The sequence below is a fragment of the Microplitis mediator genome, chromosome 7, assembly GCF_029852145.1.
Source record: "Microplitis mediator isolate UGA2020A chromosome 7, iyMicMedi2.1, whole genome shotgun sequence".
NCBI lineage: Eukaryota > Metazoa > Arthropoda > Insecta > Hymenoptera > Braconidae > Microplitis > Microplitis mediator.
In genome coordinates, this window is record NC_079975.1 from 13,471,286 (window position 1) to 13,487,116 (window position 15,831).

General features: G+C 28.4%; 2 protein-coding genes across 4 annotated transcripts; one reads left to right on the top strand and one right to left on the bottom strand.

Annotated features, from left to right (window-relative positions):
* Positions 1–3,831: 3,831 nt before the first annotated feature.
* Positions 3,832–8,203, top strand: LOC130670912 (group 3 secretory phospholipase A2). Of its 3 annotated transcripts, none has more exons than XM_057474537.1 (5): positions 3,832–4,023; positions 6,051–6,314; positions 6,398–6,735; positions 6,805–6,978; positions 7,896–8,203. In XM_057474537.1, the coding sequence occupies exons 2-4, from the start codon at positions 6,054–6,056 to the stop codon at positions 6,944–6,946; spliced, it is 741 nt and encodes a 246-aa protein (XP_057330520.1). In that variant the 5' UTR covers positions 3,832–4,023; positions 6,051–6,053; the 3' UTR covers positions 6,947–6,978; positions 7,896–8,203. The 3 variants fall into 3 exon arrangements, with proteins under 3 accessions (XP_057330520.1, XP_057330523.1, XP_057330521.1); XM_057474538.1 differs by lacking the exon at positions 3,832–4,023 and adding an exon at positions 5,108–5,261; XM_057474540.1 differs by lacking the exon at positions 6,805–6,978 and having other exon boundaries at positions 3,833–4,023; positions 7,896–8,201.
* A 2,170-nt stretch (positions 8,204–10,373) lies between these two features.
* LOC130670911 (apolipoprotein D-like) lies at positions 10,374–15,367 on the bottom strand. Its single transcript, XM_057474536.1, has 5 exons — positions 15,229–15,367; positions 14,641–14,760; positions 13,421–13,547; positions 11,400–11,495; positions 10,374–11,322 (listed from the first exon to the last, which is right to left on the bottom strand). The coding sequence occupies exons 2-5, from the start codon at positions 14,758–14,760 to the stop codon at positions 10,826–10,828; spliced, it is 840 nt and encodes a 279-aa protein (XP_057330519.1). The 5' UTR covers positions 15,229–15,367; the 3' UTR covers positions 10,374–10,825.
* Between the last annotated feature and the right edge of the window lie 464 nt (positions 15,368–15,831).

Below are 15,831 nucleotides of genomic sequence, written 5' to 3' on the forward strand. Positions count from 1 at the left end.
GTATAATAATATATTGCGTAGCAAAGGATAAAACCAGACGATTTCAGACGAGGGTTAAGTCGACTACCCAAGTCGAAAATGAAAACTAACATCCCCTGAAGTCTGAAATTGTTTTATCCCGTGCTATACACATACACTATAATCTTCATGATTACCTGCATTGATACTGGAATTTTTAATATTTAGAGCCAGAAAAACACTACTTTCTGGCCAATATACGCGGCAAAAATGTAAAGCTGTAATTTAGATATGCAAGTTTAATGATTTAACAAGGAAAACAATGGCTATTATTAACATGATAATTTTTTAACTTACTGCTGTAAAAATTGAAAACGAAAAATAAAAATTTTAAAAAATTGTTTTTTTAAAGATTTTGTTGCATAACTCGTAAATCGCTTGACCGGTTTATTTCTAAGTTTGATCAAATCTAAATCTTAACAAGCCCTTTCGATTGCCGCAAAGTACGTGCAAACCGGTCGATTTGTTTCAAAGATATCGTCGGACAATAATTGCTTTTTTTCAGCGAAATCTATATTTTTTTAGTCCAACCGATTTTTGAGCTCGGTCCATAGGGTCAACGATTTTTCAGATTTTTAGGAGATTTCTTATAGAAATCTGGTTATTGCGTATGTCCTCATGGTGGGATTTTCAAAGAATTTTGTCATAATCTATAACAAAATTCGTCAAGTAGGTTGCAAAAATACTATTAGTTAAAAAATTTATAGTGCTGACAGAATTGCAATTAACCTAATTGCCAAAACCACATCAGTTTCCAATAGTGCAGAGAAAGATACATAAATTTCAGAAAAATTGAAAAGGGTCGGTGTCAAAAGTGGTCGATTTGGCATGGAATGCCCCATATGTATGTGATATAACACACCATGTCTGAGTGATTGTGGCCACAATTCTTATCGGATCATTATATGAAAGTTGGTATAATTTTTCTTTGGGCGATTACCATGATTAAGTTCTAAGATGAGCAAAATCGGTCCATTAGTTTAGGAGTTGTGGACGTTTGAAATTTTTTTTGATTTTCATAAAAATGTCCTTTTATTGTTTTATTTTTAAATAACTTCTGAATCGAAAGTTATAACTCAATTTTGGAAAATGGATTTTAAAGTTCGTAAGATGAGCTATGATTTCTGCTAAATAACTTATCAATTCAACGATTTCTTCTTACCGTTTGATTATCTTGAAAATTTGAAAACACAATTCAAGAAATTTACTTTCGCAGCTTTACAATCAAATTACTTATGAATACGAAACTCAATTTCGTAAAATTCATGTTGTACCCTCGGTCAAAAAAAAAATAACATGATTTTGACTTTCTTGACTTGATTTTGGCTAATCCTACTTTTTTTTTAACTTCAATATGAATTTTTTAACTCAAAAATTTGAGTCTTCAAATTCAAGTCAAGTTTCATTTGAAATTGACATATTTGACTTAAAAATTTAAGTTAACAGTCAAATCTAAGACAACAAGACTTTAATTTGACTTGGTTGTCGTACATCGGCAAGTAAGACAATTCCTGTTACAGCTACAGGTCTGGTCATGTAGCTGTAACAGGAATGTCCTGTAGTATTTACAGGTCTAGTTCTATTACAGCCACAGGATCATGCTACAGGAACGTTCCTGTTGCAGCAACATTTCTTTTTTTTCCATGTTTCTGTTAAAACAATTTTAGGAACCCGTTCGGCTAAAAAATATTCGAGGTTTTCGAAGTCTAGGCAGCCCATTTTACCCCCGCCCCCAACCCTTTTCATGTTAAAAATTTTGGGGGACCCATTTTGCCCCCCCCCCCCTTCCCCTATTGATATATATAATTAAATTTATATATTATACTCATTATGAATTCAAGACTATTCCTGTATATGCAACAGGAATATTCCTATGGCTGCAACAGAATTTATCTTGTGAATTCTACAGGACTTTTCTGTTGCTGCAACAGGACTGAGTCCTGTAGCTGCCACAGGGCCAGGTCCTGTTGCAGCAACAGTTTTTTTTTCGTATACCTGTGTGTCGAGGTCGCTCATCAGGGCCATTGGTTTCAGTCATAAAATGACTGAATCCAATGGTCCCAATTTTTTCATAACTAACAAACCACTGTGTATCTTTTGGCAAATTACATAGTGACTTCTTTCAACGTTAGTTACGTTTACATGACGAAAAATATAAAATAATAAAATGAAAAATATCAGTCTCTCTAGTCTTGCTTTATTTTGAATTTTTGAAATTACGCCAAAATCAAGTAATTTTTTGATCGAGGACCTTATGAAAAAAGCATTAATTAACACTATTATAACTTTTTCTCAACTGATTAGTTAATTTTTTATGGCGTTTCAGAGGCATAATAATCAATTTTGTAAGATCGCAATTGTCTATACGGTACTTTTTACAAATTTTAAAAGATAAAAATGTAATTTTACACGAGAATTTTCCCAGTTGACATCATGGCTTTGATAAATTGAAAATATAAAAAAAAGAAATCCCTGATTAAAAAGAATGATTAAAAATGATTTCACACGTTAAATGTCCATAAGAGACAGGATTAGAAATGATTTGAAGGATTAAAAAGTATTTAAAATGATTAAAAATTAAATCATTTTAAATACTTTTTAATAATTTTTTTAAATCAGGGATGAATACTCATTAGTTATTGTTCAAATAATATTGTAAAATCAATTTGAAATTTAATTTCTGTATTAGAGTAAGAAATATAGTATGTATACTTTATGAAAACTTCTAAACAATTAAATTTTTAAATAAGAAATATCGACGTTCTCATTAGCAAAATGTCAAACTTAATATTTTTAACTTCCCGCTAAGAAAATTCGAAATTCCATCAGATGTCGACGTTTTGAGGTCCTAGGAAGCTCTTCTGACTATTTTCAGAATGATTTCCGAGTGTGTGTGTGTAAACTCTTTATAACTTTTTAACTAATGAACCGATTACAATGGTTAAGGCGGCAATCGAAAGAGCTTGTTAGCCATCAACTTTTCTGAAAATTTAGATCATTTGATCGAGTAGACTCGAAAATATTGGCAAATTACGAAAAAAAAAATTTTTTTTTTTTTTAGTTTTTTATTGATTTCTCAGAAACGACTTATACGACCGATTTCAAAATCTAATCAGCTCTAAAACTTAATAAAACGCGTCGACTGCCGCCTTAGCCATCAAAATCGGTCAATTTGATCGTGAGATATCGTGGGAGAAAGAAATGCTAAAAAACGGTTATTTTGGAAATCGATGGCACATAAAAGTATTTTCGAGCTCAAAGAGCTCGAAAATGTATCCACAACAATGTTTTCGAGCTTAAGGAGCTCGAAAACAGCGGGAAGTTTTGGGGCTGGCTCGCAGGCTCAACCGATAGACAGATTTTTTAGTAGGTGATTCTGTGAAATTTTCAGATAGTAATTGTAAAAAAAAAAAATAGTATTTGAGTAACTTGGACAAAAATATTATATATATAAACTAGATATGGAATTGATTTTTAGATGATAAAAATATTTTTAAATTACTTTTTTTTTTTCACATAAATGGAGGATTTTCTGAAATGGAATTAGACAATTTGCTAATTAGAATGTTGATATAAAACCTTTTCATTCCGAGTATGGCCTGATGACACTTTTTTTTATCTAGGATAAGTATAAGAAAAATCCTAGTTGATAATGTTTAATATTAAATGCATTTTAGACACCAAATGTTCATTGATTAAATTTTAATACTAGCACAATAGTTATGAAGCTAAGTAGTCAACAAGTTGATGATGTATACAGTTTACTTCTACTGTATACTCACACCTTTACTCTTGTAGGTGTATCAATATTAGCGTTCTCAACCGCAATCAAATGATCAGTCGGTTCGCAACTGTTGAAGAGTCATATTAAGTTTGAAGAAATAGAATAAAGTCTGTCATTCAGTTTAGCCACAAAAAGATTATTAAAATATTATGAAATAAAAATTAATATCAATCTCTAAAACGAATCTGGCAATTCAAAAGAAAAAATTATAACAGTTAACGGTACGTACAGTAAATATTGAATTAATTTATAATAAAAATTGCATTTATTATATTCAATTTCGACTTGATAAAAAAATTTATTTAAATTTCAAAAATCTTGGTAACTATATTGTAATATCTATTTTTAATTCAAATTAAATAACATTAAAACACGAAATCAAGTTTTTTTTCTATAAAGATTTTAAAAATTGAGTAAAGTCATAAATTTATTATTTACTATAGCTAATCTAATTAATTTAAACAACGAGTTTTCATATTTTGATTGAGGGTAGCTTTAACCCGCTCGCTATATTATTATACGCATTGCGGGAACTAAATTTTAGTGATGCGCGCGCAGTAAAAATAAAAAATAAAATCCCAGTTTTATTTGGTCCTGCGAATCCAGTATTTCGACACATTTTTTTATTTTTATTTTAACGTCTCATACATTAAATTGTTGAGTAACATTACATTCCTTAATAATTTTAAGTATTATTTGTTAGAATAAACATTCTTGTCATAAATATTTATATATTTTTAAACAATAAAATTATCTATAATAATTCACTTTAAACACCTTTAGAATTTTATCTATATACGCATTGCAAATTTGTTGTTGTCTATCTATAATTTCATCAGAACGCCAGTGAAAAAAATCTTTGGATTATTGTATTTAATGATTTTTTTTTTTATTTAATAGGTATATTTACTATTGCAAAATACATAGAACAATGTAAAAAATATAGTAACCCAATAAATAACACCAAGAATAAATAACTGAAATTTAATCCCCACATCTCAAACACAAATTTGGTTTAATGACCATTTGATGAGGTCGAATATCACGTTGTATAGTGCACACACGTGCATATTTTATTTTTTTAATTTTCAGTGATTCATTGATAGGATATTTTTAACTTGTGTACATTTAAGATAGTTGTTTACGGTTTTTTTAATGTTTAAGGATAAATATATATAACTTGAAGGGCAAACTAATTTATAGCCTTTTATATAGATTTATTATATCGAATTTTATTATTGTTTTTATGTTAAATTATAAACTTAACACACATTGTTTTTTAAGTCTTTTTTTTATTTCTACATCATTATTTTTATAAATACTGATGGCGTAAATGAATAAAAATTTATTCAGTAATTTAAAGGATCAAGAGTTTAAATTGACATTGAAGATGAAAGAATTGATGTTATTGTACCTTTTATATTGTATCTGAACTTGTATAAATTTTTGATGACCTTGAGTAAGTTTATTCAATGTTTTTTTCCTTTTTATTTTTTTGCATTTCAATGAAAGTCAAGCAATTCAAACTGGCAGTATGAATCTTAACACGATTCATACAACTGTTTGTTAATAAATTTACTGGTATTGTATTTCAGATCACATTACAGACATCGTTTAATAAATTAAATTATTATTTGTTTTTAAGAACTTACGGCAGGTGCATAAATATTTTTTAAAGACAATCCTCATGATTAGTAATTAGTTAAATTACATTTTATCAAATCTATTCTTTCTAAATGAAAAATCATTTTCTATTTATGCTGTACGAACATGGAACTAATTGCCATAAAGAGTTGTTGCTTTGGAAACTTATTAAGAATTCAGATCTGCGTGTTACTCATTGTTTTTCGATAGAGATGCCGAGCACTAGTATTTTATTACATATATATCAATTTTATTCTTTTTATTGTTACTTTTTATTTATTTGCCGCTTATATATTATAAATTTTGTAATTTCGGACCCTAAGGAACTAAGGTTTCAGGTTCGACAAATGTCTTAAATAAATAAATAAAGGACTTATTCAAACGATATTGATACATACATATAATAAATTAGAGTTTATAAAAATAATATTTATGCAAGTTAACTAACTGGTACTTTTATTATTATACTGATGAGTGACACTGTGATGATTCACTTAAGCGAACTAGTGAAATGATAATAGATCAAGTAGATAAGTGTCGCAGTTATTTGAATAGAATTGGTGTTGCTTATACGAATTAAGGATGAAAATATTATATATTACAGATTATGTATTTTATAATTTTGTTGATCTTACCGATTCTTCGGTCAACGGAAGTAATCGTCGAGGGCAGTGTCCTCGTTGCGGATAATACTATGTCTAGGATGGTTGAGTTAAACGCTGGCGCACCTTTTTGCGCCTTATACCACGACCGCGGAGTTATTCAAAAGATGATACTTGGCGCAGATCCGAAGAAAGTTCGTCAAATGTCAAGTAATTTAGTCACTGATCTCGAAGAAACTTGTAAACAATCAAGGAAAAAGGGCAAAGTAAAATGGACAATTTTAAAATATTAAAACTTTCAACAATAGTTTACTTCAATGTTAAATTACTTTTTTTATTTTTTTTTTAGAATCAACCTGCAGGGGGTGGTTTAATCTATCCAGGTACTAAATGGTGTGGACCAGGTACTTTGGCAACTTCTTATGATGATTTAGGATATCATGCGTCTGAAGATGCATGTTGCAGAGAGCATGATCATTGTCCAGAAGTGATAAATCCGCATCAATGTTTAAAGAGTATTTGCAATAATTCACCATTTACTCGATCCCACTGTGACTGTGACGCTAAATTTCGACGATGCCTCCAAAATTTAAACACTGAAGTTGCTAACACACTCGGCGCTCTCTTCTTCAATGTCATACAAGTCACGTGTTTCCAAGAAAGACGTCCGTGTTCGCAATGGCAAAGGTTAGATTGTAGTAAAAAATTTTATTATTATTAAAGTTATTATAGTTGATAAAATTTTTTGTTCAATAGTTTTTACAGAACTAGATTACAGTGGGCTAATTCTCAAAAATACTGGCCAATGAATGCTCGTCGATGGCGATATCAATCAAAACCATTGATAAAAACTATATTCAATTTTTTTGTTAATACTATCAATAGTATCATTAAATGATCAAATATTCATCAATCGACTGTTTTAAATGGGTTTATATATTTAAAAATTTTTTTTTTGATCTATATAAGATAACTCATAAAGGAGTAGGTGGTGGTGGTAAAATAAATGCATGACCCAAGTAGCATTTTCAACAAAGTTTTATGTAAATCTGTACCTTCAGTCTTCAGCAAGTCTGCATGATTAGTCTTGGACAAGTCTAAGGCTAGATACTTCTGTAAGATACCTTCAGTAAATCTGTAGTAATATTTGCTTAACCCGTCAGGACTCCCGTCATGAGCATTTTGCTCACAGGACAATATTAAAATTATAGGATGTCCCTGTAGTACAAGCGAGGCACTAAAAAACACGGAAGTGTTGAAAGGTTAAGACAAGATACTTGCTCAAGATGCATTAGTTCAGACTTGCTGCAAAATTGTTTAAGATACCTGGACATGGCTACTCTCTTCGTTACTTCGCAAGCCTTGCGTCTATTCAACATTAGTATAGTTAATTCAGTAGTACTCACTTTTGGTTCGATACAATTTTATTGAGGGATAGTATTATCATTGTGTCGTAACACTTTGAATTTGAATGAGGGCCACTGGATTTTCTATAATAAGTACTGCGTTTGAGCTTGGAGTGACTCGGAGATAATGAAATCTGATGACTTAAGCAATTCTGCAACAACTCCTGACCTAATATTGTTATATATTGATTGAAAATTGTTGCAGACTTTGGCAAGTATACTTATGAAATCCATTTTGTTCAAGTCTTGTTTAAATCTTCCGTAAGAAACTTGCTGAAAGTTTTTTTCTTAAGTAATTTGCTTAAGACAATGCTACTAAAAGAGCTTTTAACTAGGTGGTGATAATTATTTGAAAGCAGAAAGATTACAAAATATTTACTAAACCAGTAATTAAAACGTCTTTTAAATAAAATAATAAAACAATTTGTTTTCTTATTACAGAGTTGGTTATGATGAAGCTGAAGCTGATAGGATATGTTCACTATACCATTTCCAGCCAAGTGATAAATATGTTCCACTTATGCCATTAAATATTTGAATTTTAATGTCAAGAATAATCGAAATTAATCTTTTTTAAGTAATATTTTTTTCGGGTTCGATTTGATCTTTTAATTAGGTTGAGAACTTAAAAACCCATTAAATGTTTATTACAGTGTATTTTAAATAGCGCAACAATAATTTTAGTTTTTATTTTTATAAGGAAAAAAAAAAATTATTCCGAGAAGCTTAATAAATTAATTAATAGAATTAAAATTATATGTCTACGTCATATAATCTATAGATTCTTTCCTTTCCCCTCTTTAACGTCCTTTTATTCAAAATATCATTATAAAGCATGTATCCTTAGCAGACCTGATTTACCGTGAATTTATGGCATTTTTGCCGTAATTCACCATAAATCTACCGTGGAATACGGTAGATTTACGGTGAAATTCGGGCGGATTTACCATAATTTACGGCAAATGGGTAATTTACGGTAAATTGGTATTTTATAATGGATTACCGTAATTTACGGCGGGTTTACCGTAGATTACGTAATTTGAGACCGTTAGGGATAATATCTTTTCTTGTTGAAATGCATTTTTAAAATAAAAATATATAGCCGTTCGATGAACGGTGTAGCTCAATAGATACAGATAAATTGTACAATAATCGGCCTAGAGACGGATAGCTCATTTGGAAAAGTATGTATTTTATTTTATTATTATCATTATTTTTTTTTAATTTATTAATTTTTTTATTTTCTATTAGGATCTTATCCAAATTCTATTCTAACTCGAATATCCTTAGAACGCTCTTCTTATAATTTCATTTCCTGCTGGAAACTTTTTACATAGTAATGTAAAAAAAATAGTGGAGGTGATTTAAGTTAACGACAACCCTGCTTTGACATTTGACGACAGTAGAGCACTACCTCTCCGCTTCGCGTTCGAGGTATGCAAAAGTGTGATTCAGCCACATCCGGAATAGAAAGGTGTATGACTCATTTCAATCAATTAAAAAATTTAATTTTTTGGGAAATTCCATGAAGAAATCTACATATCGTATCTTTTACTCCAATACAGACATTAAATTTGAAATTTATTTTATAATATCATTTGAATAATAATTAAAGAGTGATAATTTTTTTTAATATTTTCAATTAATCGAAGGCACGACATCAACTGAGAAAATTCTTGGGTAAAGTTACATTTTTACCTTCAAAAATTTGTAGAAAAAAAAAAAACAAATAAATTTAATTGCGATCTTATGAAATCGATTATTATATTTTTGAAACGCCATAAAAAATAAACCAATCTATTGAAAGTAAATTTATAATAGTGTTAATTAATGCTTATTTTTCTTAATTGAGCGAAATTATTTGAAATGATTCAAAACAATTTGAAATGATTTAAAACAACTCGAATCGACTGATATATAGATATCCACTTTGCATGGATTAAATCATTTTTCTTAATCAGGGTTATAAGGTACCTACAACATGAATTTTACGAAATTGAGTTTTGTTTTATCATTCAGAAGTGATTTGATGATAAAGCTGCGAAAGTAAATTTCTTGGATTTTTTTCTAATTTTCGAGACAATCAAACGGAAATCGTTGAAACAATACGTTATATAGTGGAAGTTAGCTCATCGCACGAACTTTATTAAAATCCATTTTCCATAATTGAGTTATCACTTTCGGTTCAGAAATAATTCAAAGACAAAGCGATAAAAGGACATTTTTATGATAATCAAAAAAAATTTTACATACCCACTACTTCCAAACTAACCGACCGATGTTGCTCATCTTTAAACTTGATCAAGGTAATCGCCCAAAGAAAAAGTGTACCGAATTTCATAATGATTTTATAACAATTGTAGACACAATCTTTTGGACATGGCGCATTATATCATATTTATAAATAAACTTTTGACGCGATGGTATTTTTCGTCGTTTCTCGACAAAACAAAACATATTGCAACAAAATTTTTGAAAATTGCAACATGAGATCCTCTACAATGACTATATTTTTAATAGAAGTAAACCTAAAAAAGTTCGTTACAAAAATGTTAAAAAATAGTTAATAACAGTGATCTTACAAATTTGAGATAATTCTTAACTTAATTTTTAAATTTAAAAAAAAATTCATGATTAAAAATAATTTGATTTGAAAATTTTTCTTGCTACAGAAAAGGTTAAAAAAGATGACTCTTGAACCAACTATGAACGGTTTTTGGCTCTTATCAGAACTGACCTAGAACGAGATTGGATGGTTGAAAATTCTTCACTTCAATTTTTTTGAATTCAAAAAATGATCAATTTAAAACTTAGAATCATTTAAAATTCGATAGTTCACTGTTATGAACCTTTTTATAAGCAAATTGTCAAATAATATTTATTTAATCGCTTAATTAAAAATATTTAAATAATTTAAACTTTTTTGTTTTATTTAATCCATCTTTATTGAACAATACGCGCTTTTGTCCACAAATTTTTTGTTATTTTAAACGAATCTAAAATAGTCAGAGACTCATTTTTTATTTTTATTTTTTCAATAAGAGCCGAAGTTTTTTTTCAATACGACTTTGCCTATTTTAGATTTAAGCTCCTATAAATATGCATACAATATTTTTTTTACTTTTGAGTTAGTAAATTTATTTGATTAACATGATAATATTTTGGCACTAAACGCAACTGTATATGACAAATTTTATTTTTTTTATTAAACTATTCTAGATTACACATTGAATATATATCACAAAATTTCAAGGAGTAAATATAAAAAATAATAATTATTTATTATTTTGATAAATAAATGCTAAAAATATTTTTCGAATTTCATAAAAAATGCATTATCAGTCGTAAATAAAAAAATTAATGATTTATATTTAAGGAATCCATTCTACTTCATTGGTTTCAGATGGTTCCATTTTCGGATGGCTAATGGGCCTTACATTTGCAGGCTGTTGATTTTTTAAATCATCTTTATCCGAATTGTTTGACTCAGAACCCGCAATTTTATGGTAAACTTTGTTTCCTGCATTTACTACCCAATCAAAACCATCTTTGATTTTACCTCCAGCTTTGCGGAAAATGTTACCGACATTTTCTGAACTAAAAGTATCGGGATTAATATCAATTTTAACTGGATCTTGGCCAACATCACATCCAGTTTGAGGAACAATGCTAAGATCAAAAGGATCAACATTGAAGCTACTTAATTTATTACGCAGAGCATCAATTTTCGATTTGTCAAGTTCTTTTGTCCGTGATAAAATAGTTGCACTTCGGCGGTGAGCGAATCCAAGTTTTTGACAAGTAAAAATACCTGCATAGTTATCATAATCTGTTGCAAAAACAACATGAGATGCACTTCCTGCAACACCTAGAAAAATTTAAATTGAATATCTATATTTTTTTATCCATTATTTTGAAATAATGATTTCAAAGAAAATAACGTACTTAATGGAAACCGAACTTGCATCAGCGCTGGTGTACTTGGCTCTGGTACATTTAATTCACCAGTGTAACGATACTCGTGTTTCAGGGGCGTAAGACCTGTAATGCCGACAGTTAGAATACAATAGATCTCACTTTATTAACATTTATCTTGTTAATGTATCTTTATGAAGCTTGATGAAATAAAATCATACTTTATTTGGTATATACTTATTTATTTAAAAAAAAAAAATTGTTTTTTTTTTCAATTATTCTTCATGATTCTTATTGCTCTAAATATTATAAAATATCTTTTACCACTTGGAAATATATCAAGCCTTCATGTTTTTGTTTTATTCAAAAGGTACACGGTAAAAAATTTGCGGAATGAATGCGGAGTTACGATGTTTTATTTATATTTAATCCTCGCGAAGTAAATTTTCCCTCCGAAGGGGACTTTTAGAAAATATCAATTATAAAAAAGCTCTACAAAATGAAATCGTAGTAAAAACTTATGGAGTAAATTACTTCTACATAGTGAGGTTTAGTCTTTTATATTTAAACATTTATATTGAGTACGGAAATAATTACAAGCTCCCTTTACATACACTGGTCACAAAAATTAAAGGATACAACTAAGCAAGGTTTCAACAACTTTAAACTATCTTCTATGAGATATGATTATGGTTTTTTGTTGAAAAAATTTGATTAAAAAAAAGTTAAAATCCTGCGCATTCCGGAATTTTGTATAACTTAGCATAACTTTACAAATAATGGATGAACTAAACCTTGAAAAGTTCAAACCTTTGCGTTTTTTTTTTCGTTGAGTTTTGAACGATTGAAATTGTCGATTTTGCTAAAAATCAAGTAAAAGATAAATTTTTTAATTTTGATTTGTTTTTTAAAGGTTTGAACTGTTTTTTCCAACAGTAACATAAATGTTTGTCATCAAAAAATTTTAATTATTGTAAATAAGAAAAATATTTTTTTTTTAATTTACAAGAAAAAGGAACTTTTGTAATTACTGTGTAGCATTATGAATATTGTTAAATAATTTTCCTTCAATTAGAAATGAAAAAAAAATTTCTCAAACTAAAACAAAAAAAAAATGTTTTTTTTTTTCAATTTTTTCAGTGATGTTTAGGATGATTTTGATATCCTTTAATTTCTGTGGCTAGTGTATATTCACGCGAAATAATTTCAAAAGTTATAAGCAGCTGATAATGAAAACTTTCACGCTTATGAAGTTAAAGAAATAGACTTTGAGTTTTTCATAATTACTATAATTTCACTGAGTCACAAACTGTCATAAAACTTACATCAACCATACTACGAAATAACATTTTATATTTGTACCGCAATATAAAATGTTCCTATAAGAACCGTCACTATAGTGAGAGAACAATTTATTTGAGCCAAATAAATAGATTTATTTTACTGAACAAAATGATTTATTTCATTCAAATATATATTTGTTTATAGCTAACAAATGGCGCTACAATGCCACTATTCAAATACACAGATTTGTTAACAATAAACAAATCAGTATTTCATTCAAATGGAGCATATCTTTGTCTCAAATAAGTATTGATTGGGTCCATTTAAATATGGGATTTATTTGCCTGAAACAAATCTTATTTGGCTCAAATAAATTGTTCTCTCAGATTATAATTATTGAATAATTTAATGTCTTTATCATGTGTTGTATAAAATTATAATTTAGTAAGTTTCTAAAACATTTTATAAATTAAAAACCTAATGTACTATGTTTAATTACTAATACATTAATCAATTATTTAATAAAATAATTATATGTCTCATAAAAAAGTTGTTTCTATTGAATATAAATTTATTTAAGTGTTAAAAATCCGCATCACTCCGCAAGCAGTAATTTTTATAGTGTAGTACGTTTTGAACGGTAAAATCGACTGGGCCAATTATCATGATATCTATGTAATATATGTACATTTTTTAAAAATTCATAACATATGAACAAATAAAAGCAAACTATATGATAAATATAAATAAATTTTTGAAAAAATTACCCAACACAGGATGGTTCGATTCTTGGATAATTGTGTACTGTCCAGGTTCATCACCACGCGTGTAATTATATCCTACGCATTTACTCGCAGTTGAAGTTTTTTGTATGACATTCCAGTATCCCAAAAACTAAATTTAATAATCAAATATTTTATTAGATATTATTTCTTTAAAACATGGTTAAGATATTTAAGTAAGGTTCTCTTTATTTTTGCATAAAAAAAAATTAATTATGGCTTTAGGCGATTTTACTTTTTGAAGACATTTCTGTATTTAGTAGATAGATAAAAATAACAATAATTCTTTTTAACTTAGATCTTTTTTAAGCATTTTTATAATTTTTAAGTTTGTACATAAAGTATAAAATATGCTTAGTTTCAATATAATCTTTGAAATTTTTAAGTTCCGTGCAATGATACTCTATTTGACATAATTTTCTTATTTTTCTATGTATTGGCTCTTAAGTCAACCATCAAAACTCGAGGAATATGTATATGTGCCATAATTAGTAGTTTAGCCCTGAGTACGTTAACGGACTCTCCAGCAAAGCTACGCTGCCGCACTCTTGCCTTGGATTGCACCTTGTAAGTACAAACCGAGCCAAGACCTTGTAGCAGGCTTCGCTATGCACTATACTTGTAGAGGGAAGTGGATACCGTTCAAACCACTTGCATTTATATACTAGATGAGCTGCTGTACACCGAAAAGTTAATGAAATAACAAAAATTTGTCAATTTTCAAGTACTCAAGAGCTCCAAATTATTATAGCTCTCAGATCAACCTTTAAATCTCCACCGTCCGACTTATGGCTTTATATAAAAATTATTATTTATTTAAAAATTTATTTTGGAAAATTTGTAAGATTTCATGTTATTTTCGTCAATTTTTTACCATTCAGATGCAAAGTTTAGATAAGTATCGTGTGTTATGAACAAAACTGAGGACAAAAAATTAAATCCACCGCGTAACTAAACACGTGGAAACAATTCAATTATAGATACTTAAATTGTAAGCACATGGAACTTAACTTTGAAAAATGTATGGAGCCTCTCTTATTCATAATAACATTATTATTTCGGATTAATCTGCCGATGATACAATTTAAGAAAAAAATTACAAAAAAACTAAAACATTTTTGCGAGCTAAAAATAAGTAAAACTTCAGTTCTATAAGCTTCTATACAGTTATTAAAAAATGAATAAATATAATTAAATGTACGTACTTTACTCATTTGGAATCCATGCATTGGTTCTACAACAGGACATTCTCCCATATGATAGGTATGAGCATTAGTTACTGCTAAAAAACTTATCGCAAAAATTATAGTGATTATCGCTTTCATCTAAAACAAATCAAAATAATAAATAAATGAAAATAAATTGTGTAGAATATAATTTTGCGATATAACAGTAAACATTTACTGTGTCATTTACAACTGGTTTAATTTTTTTTTTTTTTTTACTTATTTTTCACCTTGAAGTATTTGTTTACGCGTCAATGTTACATACTAACTTGATTAAATTAAAATGTTTAAAACTCAGGAAATGAATTCAATATAAACGGTTTAATTATTGACCTATGCAAAATAGTTGATGTGAAAAACATATTTATATGTAACAAACAAAAACTTTTCTGTAGTGCGCGAAACTTTTCAATCTTCTGAAGAGTTTTTTAAAATATTTTTATACAATTAAAATATTAATTTATTGAACGAAATAATATATTTTATAATAAAATTGATTCCGATACTTAAATTAAATAATTATATTTTTAAGAATATTAACTACTAAATAATATTTAAAATTCTTACTTTAATGAGTAAACTGGCGCACTCAACAGTTTATGCTTCAAATTCAAATGGATACTGAATGAATATTACTATTTTATTTATATATAATGACATACCCCTTCCATTTCGTCAATTAAGTCCCCCCAAATATTAATTCTTGACTTACGAATGATGAATCAGTGTAATTTTATCAGGTGCGTCTTAAGATTTCTCAGTATCCCTGGACCACAATATAAATATTCAGTCGACAACCCGTCAAAAGTCTGGTCTCGGAGACGTAGGGGAAATTTTTCTTGGAATTTCTGCTTCCCCACTATCGTATGTTCAGTTTTGTTCTCGACTACCCGTTACAAGCTTCGTTATTTAAAATAAGATTTTAAACGTCAAATTTACGTTTTTTTTACACATGCCACTATCCCGATTTTTCAAGTGCTTATAGTGCTAAAATAAATACTTAATCTTTTTACACTGATAATAATTGTAATGCAAAAAATTATAATGATAACGGTATTCATTACAGTATTAATAATAATTTAATTGATGAAGTTAATAGTGAGTCAGACTTTCCGATTGTAACAGAAACTTTGAATGTATTTCATGATTACAATTATGAACAGTAAATAA

Coding starts and splice junctions, on each gene's coding strand:
- LOC130670912 (XM_057474537.1), top strand. CDS start 6,054: ATGTATTTTATAATTTTGTTGATCTTACCGATTCTTCGGTCAACGGAA. Junction 6,315..6,397: donor AATCAAGGAAAAAGGGCAAA/GTAAAATGGACA, acceptor TTTTTTTTTTAG/AATCAACCTGCAGGGGGTGG. Junction 6,736..6,804: donor CCGTGTTCGCAATGGCAAAG/GTTAGATTGTAG, acceptor TTTGTTCAATAG/TTTTTACAGAACTAGATTAC.
- LOC130670911 (XM_057474536.1), bottom strand. CDS start 14,760: ATGAAAGCGATAATCACTATAATTTTTGCGATAAGTTTTTTAGCAGTA. Junction 11,496..13,420: donor ATCGAACCATCCTGTGTTGG/GTAATTTTTTCA, acceptor TCGGCATTACAG/GTCTTACGCCCCTGAAACAC. Junction 11,323..11,399: donor GCAAGTTCGGTTTCCATTAA/GTACGTTATTTT, acceptor AAATTTTTCTAG/GTGTTGCAGGAAGTGCATCT.